At 49.3% G+C, this 14,948-nt stretch overlaps 1 protein-coding gene across 2 annotated transcripts in view; it reads right to left on the bottom strand.

Moving 5' to 3' along the window:
* LOC146817933 (centromere protein H-like) overlaps positions 1 to 14,948 on the bottom strand; it is a 232,619-nt gene that overhangs the window by 69,843 nt on the left and 147,828 nt on the right. For both annotated transcript variants that reach the window (XM_085609272.1, XM_085609271.1), the window contains exon 4: positions 14,744 to 14,786. In XM_085609272.1, the coding sequence (XP_085465398.1) occupies positions 14,744 to 14,786 (43 nt within the window). The remainder of the gene's footprint in view (positions 1 to 14,743; positions 14,787 to 14,948) is intronic.

The following is a 14,948-nucleotide window of genomic DNA, read 5'->3' as shown; positions in this document are numbered from 1 at the left end:
CCAGCACCGCATATGGCCAGTCACTTGTTCTGCAACTCCCTCCCATCATAAACAATAGAGGTAGGAACTTTTAATAAAATCCAATAGGAAATAATGTTGAATAAAATTATTGAAAATAGGTAAATTATAAATTAACATCACAAAAAAAAGTTGATATTTATTACAATTATTTCCAATTGTTTTTTAAATCACAAGAGGTTATTAAATATTTTAGCATAGTTTGCCTCTGCAAAGTTTCATTGAACTGAGAAGAATTTGCGAGAGGGAAATTTTGATTAAATGGGAATCCAGATTGTGGATTGAGGCACCCAAAATTAGTTCAACATGGTGCCCACCATCAATTAATGCAGGAGAATTTCTTTTTTAAACAAGTGCCTTATTATACAGACTAATAGCAAATCTGTGGCCATATTTGATTATTAAATAATGATAAAAATATATATATGTATATATAGCTGTCAGGTCATCCACATTTGGTGGATGTTACCATCTTTTCACGGTATTTACACACCTAACAATTAAAATGCCTCCATTTTAAGTCAAGAAGTTGGCAGGTATGCCTTTGCCACGGAAAAGACACCTTTTACCAGACCCTATGGACAATCCTCCATAGTTTGTTAACATACATTACACACATTCCTGAGATGAATACAATGGGAGAAACCATAGAGCCATATTTACAACCCCAGTGGGAGTTAAAAACACCTCTAGGTGGGTTACCCCTGCATGCTACATTATTCAACAATTTTCAATGCCTCAAAACCTTCAGACAAATTGGAAATAAAGATCCATACCTCATAAGTGTCCTCATTATATAGAATGTGTCTATGCCTCTTGTTGTAAAACACCATATTTTGAGTGGTATTGACCCACATTTCTGCCTTCTTTAACTGAACCTGTTTTTGTTGCCCATTGGACTCTGCACACCTTACTCCTACTAATCACTGGTAAAGTACTTGTACTCTTCCTTTGAACTATTGTAAAATTGGCACACACCAAATTAGCACATGCAACTTACTTATAGGTCCTAGCATATGGTGCTACATGTACATCGGACATGTAAATTAAATGCTAAAAGTCGGCTGGAGCACTCATTGTGCCACCCACTAAATGGTAAAACAAGTCTAGGCCTGTCCTTGCAGCATGTGCCTGACATTTTCAACTTCAATTTCAACATGGTAAAATAAACCTTTTGCCAAGCTGTGAGAAATTGGGTTGTTGGATGAGTAGGGTGTAAACCGTGCTCAAGCAACAGCCACAACCCTAGTCAGGGAGAACCACTAAAGTCGATAAATTAACCTGTGCATAACTCTTTGGTAGCTTATCACAAAAGCAGTCAAGCTTAACTTAGAGGCGATGTGTAAAGTGTTTATGCAGCACACAAACCGTAGTAAAGTAAAAATACAATACTTAAACAAATCAACATCAATTTAGAAAAATAGATTACCTTTGAATACATTATTTGACACCAAAATGATAAAAATCCAAATCAGTAGAACTGGAGATATCCAAATTTAAAAGATACAAGTAAAAATAGTGCCTAAAAGCACAAAGCACCAATTGTGATTATTTGGTCCCACCAGACTGGAACGAAGTCACAAGTTCAGGTCGACCGCGATGGAGCACGGACCTAATATAAGGACCACATTTAGCCCGCTGAACAAAGTATCTTAAATCCTGGTTGTGGAGCATTGTGAGGTCCTGTGTTGATGATGAGTTGCGCAGCGGTGGTTCAGAAGAGCTGTGGGGCTGCGATGTGAGGTCCTTCGATGTGAGGTCCCACGTCAAGGATGTGTCGAGCCGCAGCGGTTCTGAGGGGCTGCGTTGAGATGTGTCATGCAGCTGCAGTTCTAATGAGCTTCAGGGCAACGCTTCACGCCGAGTCAGTTCTGCTAAAATCACAACTGGGCTGGCAAAACAGCTTCAGGCCACTTCCAAGGATCCACGACAAGGGTGAAGCCACTTGGGGGGCAGGATGAACAGCAGGCAGAGTCCAGTTGCAGGGTTCAAGGTGGTTGGAGCCTTTTCTGTCCCGGAGGCTCTGATCAGGAGGCCAGCCAACTAGCCCTAGGAGTAAATCTTGCGGTCCTGGGTTCAAGATTCAGGTCCAATCCTCATCACTCGCAGCGTTGTAGCAGGGCAGCAGAGTGGAAAGGCAGCGGAGTGGCAGTCCTTCTTGCAGCAGAGCATCACAGCAGTCCTCCTTCAGTCTTCCACAGGTCCAGCAGTGTACTGAAGAGTGGGTCTGAAGGTCGTATTTTTATACCAGGTACCTTCTTTGAAGTAGTAGACATTTCTAGAGATTCCCTTTGAAGTGCTTGGAATTTCCTGCCTCCGTGCACAGGCTCCCCAGATGGCTGTAGGCACAATGGGGTAGTTTATAGTCCTCTGTGTGAAGGTTGGGCACAGCCTATTGACATGTAAGAGGGGCTGTGCCCAGCTTCGGACCCCTCATTCTGCCAGTGATACCCCATCCAGTCAGACCTAATCTCTCGATTGTGTGACTGTCTGGGAGGAATATACGAAGCCCAACTTTAAATACACCCAGTCCTGTGACTCAGTAACAGGCTACAGGCACCAAATGGTTGGGACAAGAAAATGCCAACTTCTTAAAACTGGCATTTTCACAATTGTGGCTTAAAATCCATCTTTACCATTAAAGAGAATTTTGAATTACAATTTCTCAGACACCAAACATGAACTTCTCACCTGCTTCCAATCAAAAGTGAGCACTTATTAAATGCAATAAAGCAACCCAATGTTATCCTATGGGAGAGGGAGGCCTCACTGCAGTGAAAAGTTAATTTTTTAGGTTTTTTTTACCATCAGGACATCTAAAACGTATAAGTGCATGCCCAACCTTCTAATTGCAATGCACCCAGCCCTAACCGTGGGCGGAGAGCTCCGACCGCTGGCGGAGTGTGCAGAGATTTGCCTACTCCGTGTTCCGCAGAGTAGGCAAATCTCTGCAAACTCCACGGTGGAGCGGAGCTGTCCATCCCCTGCCTCCCACCCGCCCTATTTACAATTAATACAACTTTTTTGCAAAAACGCCTTTAAAATAAATAAACAGAACCTTACCTTAGCTGCGGCGTCCCTGGGCAGCCCTCCTCGTCTTCATCGCGTTCTCTGTGAAAACTACGCATGCGGGGGCGCCAGCACATGCGCATTTCTTGCACGAAATGCGCATGCGCGGGCACCAATGCATGGTCATTCACCAAGAATGCGATGAAGACGAGGAGGGCTGCCCGGGCATGTTGCAGCTAAGGAAAGGTTCTTTTTATTTAATTTAAAGGAGTTTTTGAAAAGTTGTATTAATTGTAAATAGGGCGGGTGGCGTAGCGGAGCGCCACTGAATTTGTTTCTCAGCTCCGTGGCGCTCCGCATAGCCCCACTACACCCAGGCTTACTCAGCCCTATGAGCTGTGTAGGATCTACCTTAGGAGTGACCTGTAGGTAGTAAAAGGAGAGTTTAAGACTTGGCAGTGTGCTTACTATCTACTAGGTGCTGGCACAGCTCTATAAAACAAGTATTGAGAATGTGCTTCCTTAAGATCAAGTTGTATAGTTCCCCCCCCCCCCCAAAAAAAAGCTTGTGTCTGTCCCTAAACCTCTGGAGGTACATTTCAGGGATCAACCCAAATTTGGAGAGAACTATGACCTTTAAGTGGATGTATTTTGTCCGGTCACCCACCTCTAGAGTAAGAAATGTATTCCTACCTACTGTGGGCATGGGTTTCCATGGGCTCACCCCTCAATGCTCCTCTGGGACCCTGTGTATTCTCAGGGCCATCTCATAGGCAGAAAGCAACTTGCCTATATCATCTCCCAACACATAACTGGGGACCAGGTCTTGTGGTATGCGGACCCTTACCCTAATGTTGGCATTACCTTTCCCCTAATGGTGGCAGCATCCCATCCGTGTCCCCTGGAGAGCCAGGGAACACGGATGGTATGCTGCCACCATTGCTGCTGGACTCTGATGTTTGCCTAGCTTTGAGGTTCAGCTCCTTCATGCTCATCTCATGCCCCAGCAGTAGGTTCTTCTCAGCTAAGGCCCTCTCAGCTTTCTCCCTTGCAAAGTCTCTCTCAGCCTCAGCCTTTCTCTCCTCTGCTTCCAGTTTGAGCTTGGACACTGCAGTTTGAGCTCCCTCTCTGCCTTACTGTCCTTCAGCTTCTCTGGGAACAGGGCCCAGGCAGACACACTGCTTCCTGCCTTCCTGATGGGCTCCTCTCATGGGAGTGAGTCGGACTCCTACTGCAGCTCAGGACCCATGGATGGGCGATCCTCATCAAGGTCCACTCCCTCCTCCTCAAGATTTCCATCATTTTGACCTCCTCATAGACACAGAGGGCTATCTGGAGGTCCACCTTTGTGGTCCTCTTGCATGCGTTCAGCCCCCTCTCATTGAAAGCCTCTGCAGCTCAGCCCTGCTCAGGTTGTCAACACTGAGCAGCTCCATCTCCATTGTAGACAACAATGAGGTGGGAAAAATCTAAATTTAGAAAGTGCAGAAAAACAGCCAATTGCCACTAAGGAGAATTTAAAAGAGGCCAACTCTGGCACCAAATTATTTTTATGGGATTTTGGTGTTACACAAATTACTGCATGGCACTGCACAAACACAAGTACTTGAACACCCCACTGATCACCAGTGTGAGAAATTGGATTGTTGGTAGAGTGGGGTGTAAACCTTGCTCAAGCAAAAGCCACAATCCCCATCAGGGTGACCCACTAAAGTCACTAATTAACCTACACTTAATTATCTGGTAGCTTGGTACAAAATTTAAAGTTCTCTTTAATGGTAAAGTATAAACATGACCTCTCTGCCTGCTTCCAATCCAAAGTGAGCACTTATTAACTGTGATAAGGGAACCCAGTGGTATTCAATGCAAGAGAGAGGCCTTACAGTTGTGAAAAGCTACTTTAGATATTTTTCACTACCAGGACATGTAGAACAAACTTAATGTCCTACCTTTAAATACAAAGCACCCTGCCCTATGGGCTTCTAGAGTCTACCTCAGGGGTGACCTATATGTATTAAAAAAGAAGGCTTAAGCTTGGATTAAGACTTTTTGCCAGTTCGAAATGGCAGTTTAAAACAACAATACCGGTTGTAATAGCAGGCCCTAAAATGTTTTAAAGGGCTACTTTAGCGAGTGGCAGAGGGAGTGTTGCAGGCCCACTAGTAGCACGTAAATTATAGGCCTGGGGTACACGTAGTACCATATACTAGGGACTTCTAAGTGAATTAAATGTGCCAATCGGGTGTAGGCCATTTTTACCATGTTTTAGGGAGAGAGAACAAGCACTTTAGCACTGGTTAGCAGTCGTTAAGTGCACTGAGTCCTAATGCCCAAAAAAACAAATTCAGAAAACAGGAGGGATGAAGGCACAAAGTTTGGGGAAATACCAAACCATGAATGTCAAGTCTAACATACGATCTAGAACTAGAACTATCTGTATGTGCTTCCAATGCATCCGGAATGGTTTCCTACTATGGAGACAGCTGCCACTAGCGCAGCCTTTTTGCACTAAGGTGCAGTCTCTGTGCACACCACACCCCAAACATTTAACTGCCATTTGTTTTTCTCATGGGTGGAGAGGAGGACATGGTGCAGAATTACACAAAGATGCAGAGAGCTTGGACTAAATATCATATAATGTCACTAAAAGTGCCAACATCTCCTTCTTGCTGTCTCTGCTCATGACCTGTAGATGGGATACTAGGTGTGTGTAATGGAGTTAGGATGAAGAACTGCTTGGAACCCCGGTGTAGTGTGCTTTATGGGCCCACTGAAATTGCACACTGCTGTCAAAGTAGAAGCGCTCCTGTCCTAGATAAATCGGACCCATTTCAAGAGTAGCCAAGCACCACCAAATGCTGTTGAAGGAAGTCAAGACAATGAAATCATGAAAAGGAATAAGTTGGTCTGCACCTGATGAAAACTATACTAAAGAGTACTACCCAAGGTAGGTCTGGGAAACTGCCCCAGACAGACAGAGAGAACAGCGCAGGGCAGGTCTGGGAAACCGCCTCAGAAGCAGCCGACTGCAGGTCAGTACAGGAAGCAGGCGACAGAGTGGCAAATGACAGCACACTGAGTACCTGCTGAGAACATATAGTCCAATTTTGCCTATTGAAAACGATAATCAAAAATGAGGGAGCGGGAATACACTGTTCTCGTAAGCCTGATATTTATCTGTGTGCCCACCCCTGATTGTCAGGGCTAGTCAGGACTAAGTCTTGAGAACAGATGGATTCCTCAAAATTTATCAAAGCATCCAGGGGACCCAATAGGGCTGTAAGCCACTCTTGTGAAGCTAGGGGAGTACGTGAGAAGGCTTGTGTACCACATATCTAGTTTGACATGGATGTGTGTTAAGGGGTTAGCTGAGTGGCAACCCTGTTGGACCCTGGGACCAATGTTCAGGCCAGTATGGTTCGTCTTCCACCTTCGTGGAAAATGCTAAGCAGGACTAGCTTCCTATCTGTTTTTGGCACCATTCTCTGCAATGTAATCACAGTGAGCAGTAGCAGTGGACTTGGAGGAAGACGGTGTCTTACAATGTTGGGGTTTGAGAATACCACCGCACAGTGGGATTTGAGGGAAAAGCAGATGCGGAGTAGAAACAGCCCTTGTGACTGGGCAACAGGTTCTCAACTATGTTTTCCATTATGGGAACCGGACCATAGAGGAAGATACAGTGTTGGTGGCTCCTGAGGACCCCCTGTATAATCCTTTAATTGAGGCGCAGGGTGACGGTGCTATTGCACCACCAACATTTTCCAGACTGCTGAAGCGCCCACTCTGGACTGCCTGTTCATATGCTTCCCCCTGAGTGTATGCGATTGGCCTGAATACCACTTAGAGTAACTATTGATGATGCAATAGACTGGTTTCCAGCCTTTTGTGTAATAAGAGCTACTTCTGTTAAATGAAAATCATTGTAAGCTACTGATATTAGTGTTGTAATAGTGACCACATCAGACAAGATTACATTAGTGGCCACCATATGCAAGATTACTACTAGTGATCACTTCAGTACATCAGACAGGGTTGCCAGCAGTAATGTAAAAAAAGGCTTTGTTGATTTGGAATCCCTCTGCATGGGTATTGCATAAGAGCCACAGCTGCCCAACCCATGGCAGGAAAATAATATTAGTAATAACTCTCCCCACATGATTCATCACTCAAAGTCAGCTTTAAATATATTTTGGAAATTCATCTTTTTTTTCTAAACATCAGTTTAGGAGTTCTGAAAATACACGCATTTTTGTATTGAATACACAATTTTGGCATGCATGCATTAAATCAACCTGGTGGGGATTCACACAGGAGAGCTACTGACAGGTACCCGGAGATTGCTTAGTTTGTCAAATATTAAGTGCCAGGGCTCTCGCCAGAAGGCCACTGCATCCTTGCACCACACATTGCCCCTGCCATGCTGACAATGATAGTAACACCACAACTACTAGCCGTCACAGTCCTACAAGTGTGACACTTTGGACTATTTCAGCCCCCTAAAGCTATAAGAATGGCTTGGGCAGCAGGTAAGTCATTTTTAATGTATATTGAATAAAAAAATTACCTGTTGCTGTGCTCATCTCTAAATTAGCCAGACAGCGCCACCTTGTGGCAGAAGGCACAAGCACTGGAGTTGAGAATTAAGTGCTGGGGCATAGCACCGGAATCACTGGCTCAAATTAAGCGCTGCCTACCAGTAGCTCACAAGTTACGCTGGAAAAAGCTTGGTGTAGAAGGTTACTACATGATCTGCTAAGAGGGGTAGGTCTCACTGTTGGCTAGTAGCACACAGTGAATACCTACTTTCAGGTAGGAATATACTACGGCTTATAAAAGGTACTCCCCAAGACCTGGGACGGAATCTGCTTTCCAATTATCTCATGCCCAACATCACAGTGGTCCAGTACATAGCAGCTCTTGAATCTCTGAATCTGGGTAGGTTTTCCAACTGGTATAAGAAAGAAGCACCTCTAAATGATGCTAGAAAGTCTGGTTTTCATAAGTTTGCTTGTGTGCTATAAACAGGAATAGTGGTGTGTCACATGGAACACACCGTTGAGAACATTTCAGCAGGCTTGGCAAATACCTTCACTGCCAAGAGAAATGCCTTCCAGGTACTGAAGTTAACTCAATAGCAGCCAAGACCATCCATGATACAATGGCCTTGTGTTTGCCATGGTGCAGCAAGGAGGGGTGAGTGCTATGCTAAATGAGAATGTTATTATGTCATTAAGCCTGGAGACAGACTGATGCAAGTCAAATAAAGGAAGCTGTGGAAGTGTTTACAAAGGATCTGGATCAGGGAAGCAATAATGGCATTCATTTGTCTTAGCTGTGGTCCTGGAGCCAACAGGGTAGAAGAATAAAGTGGTGGAAGCCATTAGAGGCATAATCACAGCAATTATCTTGGGACTATGTCAATTGCAATATTCTTTATTGCAACACCTGTGCTAGCGAGGTTTATTTACTCCATTATCTGCTAAGATATTGCCACCAACAGAGCATGAAATGACTCCAATGTGCCAAAGGCTACGAGTGAAAGAAATTGACAGGAAGCTAGAACATGGAAGTATGAGCATAAGAAGCAGGGGGTTTAAAGGGAAAGTAAACGAACCATGAAACTTCGATGAACACATTTATTTTGCTCTATGTGTGTAGGGGGCCAGGCTAGGCTGCTCATTCGTCAATAATTGCCTTGGATGTGGTTTGAAGTAGATTAATCAAAGGAGAGGAGAAGTCGGAGTAGTCTCCAGGAGTTTCTGATGGGGGGGGGGGGGGGGTAGAGGTGGGGTGTTGCAGTCAGTGCTCTAGCGGTTCCCGCTAGAGCGCTCGTCATACATGACGTGCGTACGCCACGACAGTGGCGTACGCGTAGCCTATAAATAAACGGGGCGTGCCCAGGTCGGGCACTCGCGCACCAACTACAAAACGGAGTGTGTGGTCTGTTTACTTGCGCGCAGCTAGCGCTAGGCCCGCGCTGCGTCACAGGCTCAACAGTGGCGACGAGGCGGTTGAACCCGCCGTGTGCACCCTCTCCTTCGGCCCCTGCTGAGCGCATCGCGGCAGACCCACGATCGCGCGCTTACGGCCCTCGAGCCTGCCCTGCTCCGGCAATCATCGCGCTACAGGCCTCAACTGCACGGTGAGCACGTGTGCACCACCCACATGACCACGCACCTGGGCGGATGAAGATCCCTGCCCTCTGGCCTTGCCCTGAGCCTATTTCTGCCATTGCTGTTGGCGAAGCCCACGTGCCACCCACTGCCTGTGACCCCGGCTGTGCTGCTGTGAGGCCTTTTGCTGTGCACCGGCCCCCCAGAATTTCCACTGCTGCAAGATCATGGCAGATGACAACGCGCCGCCTCCTGCCCACCCGTTCCACCCACCCACAGGTGTCCTGCCTCCGTTTAGTGAGTCGGCTGACCCGGCGACCGCCGCACCGCGCTGGCACACGTGGATTGGGCGTCTGGACAACTATTTCATCGGCTCCCGGGAAACGGATGGCGCGGTGAAGCGGTCACTCCTTCATTACGCAGGGGAGGAGGTTTACCTGCTATTCAAGCATCTCCCGAACACTGGTGGGGCAGACGACTATGATGCAGCTGTGACGGCCCTGAACACACATTTCGACCCCCAGACGAACCCGGACTTCGAAATGTTCAAGATGCGACAGGCCAAGCAAAAGGAGGGGGAGACAGTTGACGCATTTCATGCACGGCTGAGGGTGCTGGCGGACACCCACCTGGTCGGCGACCGCGCGAAGGAGGAGATCAGGGCACAGTTAATCTACGGCATCCGCAGTAAGAAATTGCGGACCCTCATCCTCCGCCAACCGAACATTCCCATGGCCGACATCCTAGTGCTAGCCCGCTCCCACGACCTGTCCGACGCACGGGCAGAAGAGATGGAACAAGCACTTACGCGAGGCCCAGGGCCCAGCGTGACTGTCAAGACGGAGCGCGCAGACGCAGTGCGGACGCACGAGAAGAAACGCAGACCAGCTGCCAGGCAGTCGACCCCGACGCAGTGCGACTACTGCGGGTATGAAGAACACCAAGGGAAAACCTGCCCAGCGAAAGGGAAAACGTGCACGAACTGTGGCACGCTAAATCACTTCTCCTCCGTCTGCAGGAAGCGCGCCACCAGGAAGGATGCTCGAGGGAAGAGGCCCACAAGAGGCATGGTGAGGCAACTATCCCACCTGTCCCTCTCCTCCAAGGCCGACACAGGGCAGCGGCACGCACAAGCCTTACAGGAAGACAACTCTGAGTCCGATGACGACTAAGAAACGTACGTGGTCTCGTTCACCAGGGCGCTGAAGAGCACGAGACGTCCCCAGCCTCGATGTGACATCATGGTCGCAGGATCAAAGGTGAACGCCGTGATTGACACAGGGGCATCTGTCACCGTCATGGGAGTGCAGCAGTACAACCGCCTTCGGCCCAAGACAGAGCTCAGGACCTCGAAGGCCCGGATCTATGCCTACGGCAGCGATGTACCTTTGCCCCTCCTGGGGAAGATGACAGTGCCAGTGGGGACGGAGGATGCGGAGATCACAATCGAAGTGCACATCATCAACCAAGAGGTAGACACCCTCCTGAGTGGGCATGCCGCTGAGGACCTGGGGCTCCTGGTGTTCCTCCGGAAAGTTCAGGACACGCAAACGGCCGACCTTCTGGATCAGTTCCCCGAACTGTTCGCTGGCCTGGGGAAAATTAAACGTCCACCGGTCAAACTCCACATCGACCGCTCTGTCACACCCACGGCCCTGAAGCACAGGCGAATCCCGTTCTGTCTACGACCTCTGGTAGAGGAAGAACTCCGTAAACTTGAGTAACAAGGGGTCATAGAGACAGTCACCGGACCCACCCCGTGGGTGTCCCCGATGGTAATCGCGGAAAAACCTCGCCAACCAGGCAAGATCCGGGTGTGCATCGACATGAGACTCCCCAACAAAGCCATCAAACGGGAGAGGCACATCACACCCACCATGGATGACATCATCGCGGACCTGAATGGCGCGCGGTGGTTCTCCAAACTGGACCTCAACGCAGGGTACCACCAGTTAACATTAGCCAAGGAGAGCAGGTACATTACCACCTTCAGCACGCACCTAGGGCTGAGACGATACCGGCGACTCAACTTCGGAATATCCTCGGCAGCGGAAATATTCCAGAACACTATCCGAGACATTCTACAAGGCCTGCCTGGGGTCATGAATGTGAGCGACGACATCCTGATTCACTCTACGACCGTAGACGAACACTATAGGCGGGTCAGAGCCACACTGACACGCCTCAGAGAATACGGAGTCACTCTCCACAAAGACAAATGCCAGCTATTCCAGCAGTGGATAGAGTTTTTCGGATACACGTTCACAAACGATGGCATTCAAGTGGAACCGCGCAAGTCACAAGCCATCAAAGACGCTCCTGCGCCCACGTCTGCCGCGGAGGTGCGCAGTTTCCTGGGGATGGCCACATACTGTGGAAGGTTCATTCCGAACCTAGCTACGATCGCAGAGCCGCTCCGACAGCTCATGAAGAAGGACGCCCCATGGAAATGGGGACCCCAAGAAGACTCGGCGTTCCAATCTGTCAAAACAGCGCTCCTCGACCAAGCCACGTTGGTATACTTCGACCCGGAAAAGAAGACAGAGCTGATAGTTGATGCCAGCCCAGTAGGACTTGGTGCAGACCTCACCCAAGAGCAAGAACCAGGCCGGTGGGCCACACTGGCTTACGCAAGCAAGGCCCTCACAGCGACCGAACGGAGGTATTCCCAGATTGAGCGAGAGGCACTGGCTATACGATGGGGCTGTCGACACTTCCACCTGTACGTCTGTGGACATCCGTTCACGGTCGTGACAGACCATCAACCGCTGGTACCCCTGTTCAGAGGAACAGCTCCCCATCCCCCGCCACGGATAGAACGGTGGGCCATCGGGCTACAACAGTACCACATGGACGTAACGTACCGGCCTGGAGCCAAGAACCCCGCCGACTTCCTGTCCAGGCACCCAGGCCCTTGCGAGCACATCCCGGAAGGGACAACCGAGGAAGAGGACGCTGAAGCACACCTCGATTTCGTCGCGGCCCTGACGTGCCCACAAGTGCTAACACTACAAGAGATAATGCAGGCGGCGGAACAGGACCCCGTGATGGCCAGAACCACAGAAGCCCTCCTGCAAGGTTCACGGGCTAATTTCCTACAGTCTGCCAACATGTGGACACCGGAAGAAAGAGCAGATCTGCAGCAGATCTGGAGAGTACGCAACGAGCTCAGCATCACCAGAGACGGGATAGTCCTACGGGGGACCAGGATTGTCGTGCCAACAACCTTGCGACGCCAAGCCACCCTTCTGGCCCACAAAGGACACCAAGGGACTGAGAAGATGAAAGCCAGGATGAGGGAGAAGGTGTGGTTCCCAGGACTAGATGCCCTGGTAGGCGAGGTCGTAAAGAGCTGTCCAGCGTGCCAAATGACCAGCGGACCAGAGCGTCCAGCTCCCATCACAACCGAAGAACCCGGAAGACACCCCTGGGATAAAATCAGCGTTGACTTTGGTACCCTCCCCGATGGCCGAGTCACGCTGGTAGTAATGGACAATTTCTCCAAATATCCACTGGTGGAGGCGCTACCGTCCACCGCGTTCACATTTGTAGGACCAGCGCTGGAGAAGATATTTCACATGTTCGGACGCCCGTCGGAAATAAAAAGTGACAATGGGCCGCCGTTCCAAGGCCACGAGTTTAAGGAGTTCCTCGCCACCCAAGGGATACGGCACCGGTGGATCACCCCACAGTGGCCTCAAGCCAATGGCGAGGTCGAACGCTTTATGAGGACACTGAACAAAACCCTCCGAATTGCCAGCACCGCACAGCTGGACCCCGAGCGAGAAATTCAGCGTTTTCTTGGAGAGTACCGAAGTACACCCCACTGCTCCACCAAACAATCTCCCTGGGCCCTCATGCTGAAAGGGACCCGCCGGGATAGTCTCCCCACGGCTCCTCCACCATTTGATGCAGACCAAGCGCTACAACAACGAGCGCACCGAAATCAGCAGGTGAGCCGGGCGAGAGGGTGTCGGGAGCGCGCCCTCGAGCCGGGGGACAATGTCCTCATCAAAGACCGACGACCAGGGAGCAAGTTCAGGCCACGATATGAACCGGGAAGCTGGACGGTAGAACGACGCCAGGGGACAATGGTCACAGTTCGCCGGGGCAACGAGTCCGCCACCCGAAACATCTCGTGGTTCAAACGCATTCCCACCGCCACAAGACACCGGCCAGAGTCGGAAGACGAGGAGGATGTCCAGGGCCCCGAGAGAGAGCAGTCACTGCCGCCCGACCAGCCAGAGGATACGGCAGCCCGGGGCGGGCCCAGCTCCGAAGCTGAGGAAGCGGCGCGGGATGACCAGGCGGTCACCAACACCCGAGCGACGGCCAGATATGAACTGCGACGGAACCCCCCGCCAAGCAGCCGCCTTAAAGACTTTGCCTGTCAAGTAAGTGACTGAAAAGGGGACTTCTGATTTATGGCTCAGTTGGCCAAAGTTGGATAGGGATGTTGCAGTCAGCGCTCTAGCGGTTCCCGCTAGAGCGCTCTTGTCATACATGACGTGCGTACGCCACGACGGTGGCGTACGCGTAGCCTATAAATAAACGGGGCGTGCCCAGGTCGGGCACTCGCGCACCAACTACAAAACGGAGTGTGTGGTCTGTTTACTTGCGCGCAACTTAGCGCTAGGCCCGCGCTGCATCACAGGCTCAACAGTGGGGGGTTGTAGTACCCCAAACACCCCCCCCCCCCGAAGCTAAGCCCCTGAAGTTAAGATTCCACTTTCGAGACCCATGGCAGAGGCTGCCTCCGACAGAACGCCTTTCTTTGCTTTTTAGTTGGTCGCCAAAGCTCTCCGCCCTCGATCATGGTGAAGATGACAGGAGACAGAGGGGTGGAGATTTCAACAGAACGTTGTGCCTACCTCTTTAAAAAGCATGGATTCCCCTCATAGGTGCTGTAGCCGTGCCTGGTGGTTGGAGCAGTGGGCGAGCAAGGCACTGCAGGTACTCATCCTGAGAAGAAAGGTTAAGTGCCTGGCCAAATTGGTCGTTTCACTTCATAAATTGCCTACATGCATTTGGAAGGTTTTGGACTGCCCGGACTGTATGTGTTCTCATTAGAAATGCTAGTCCATCATCTTGGCAAACAGAAAAGTAGCTCCTACCACTTTTTGTTGCATGTCAGGCTGGAAAACACCAGTGTGATGTAACGCATGCAACTGCTTCCTGTGGAGGGTGGCGGACACACAGGTCTGGGGAGGCCGAAGCGTGTGCCGGCTGCACATGTGAGGGCAGGCATGTGTGCCCTGGAGCCCAGAGAGACAACGCTAGGGAGATGGGGAACTTTATGGCAAGGGGATAAACTCACGTAACTGAAATATATAACCAACATGGTCGGGTCAGGTGTTAATGCGGTTAGCATTTAAAACATTTTTTGGATTCCTTAGTCCATTGATTTGTCAAGATTGTGAAGTGTGCACAAAGTCTCATGTAACATTTTAGAATTTACAAGATCACATATGATTTTAAACCGCTCCAACAGCTGTGCCATGCATAAGCAAGACCTGGAATGGGTTAATCCTAGATACACGATTAACCAACTTGTCCACATTAAAATATATTGGCAAGACAGAGAAATATAAATGCCTTACCTTACATTCATCGAGCGATCTATATTTTCCTTTTCTCGACTTCCTGAACATAAAAGAAAAATAAATGAATGTCAACCTACACTGATGGTTCTACCTTGTGCATACTATACGCCAGTGCCGCCCTTAATTTGTCTAGACATTAAATATCTTAGTTAAGTGCCATTGATCACATACTGACCTAATGCATGTATATAATCCATAATAT

This window comes from Triturus cristatus, chromosome 6, assembly GCF_964204655.1.
Source record: "Triturus cristatus chromosome 6, aTriCri1.1, whole genome shotgun sequence".
Classification (NCBI taxonomy): domain Eukaryota; kingdom Metazoa; phylum Chordata; class Amphibia; order Caudata; family Salamandridae; genus Triturus; species Triturus cristatus.
Note: the sequence above shows the minus strand (reverse complement) of the source record. Positions and strands in the feature narration are given on the sequence as shown.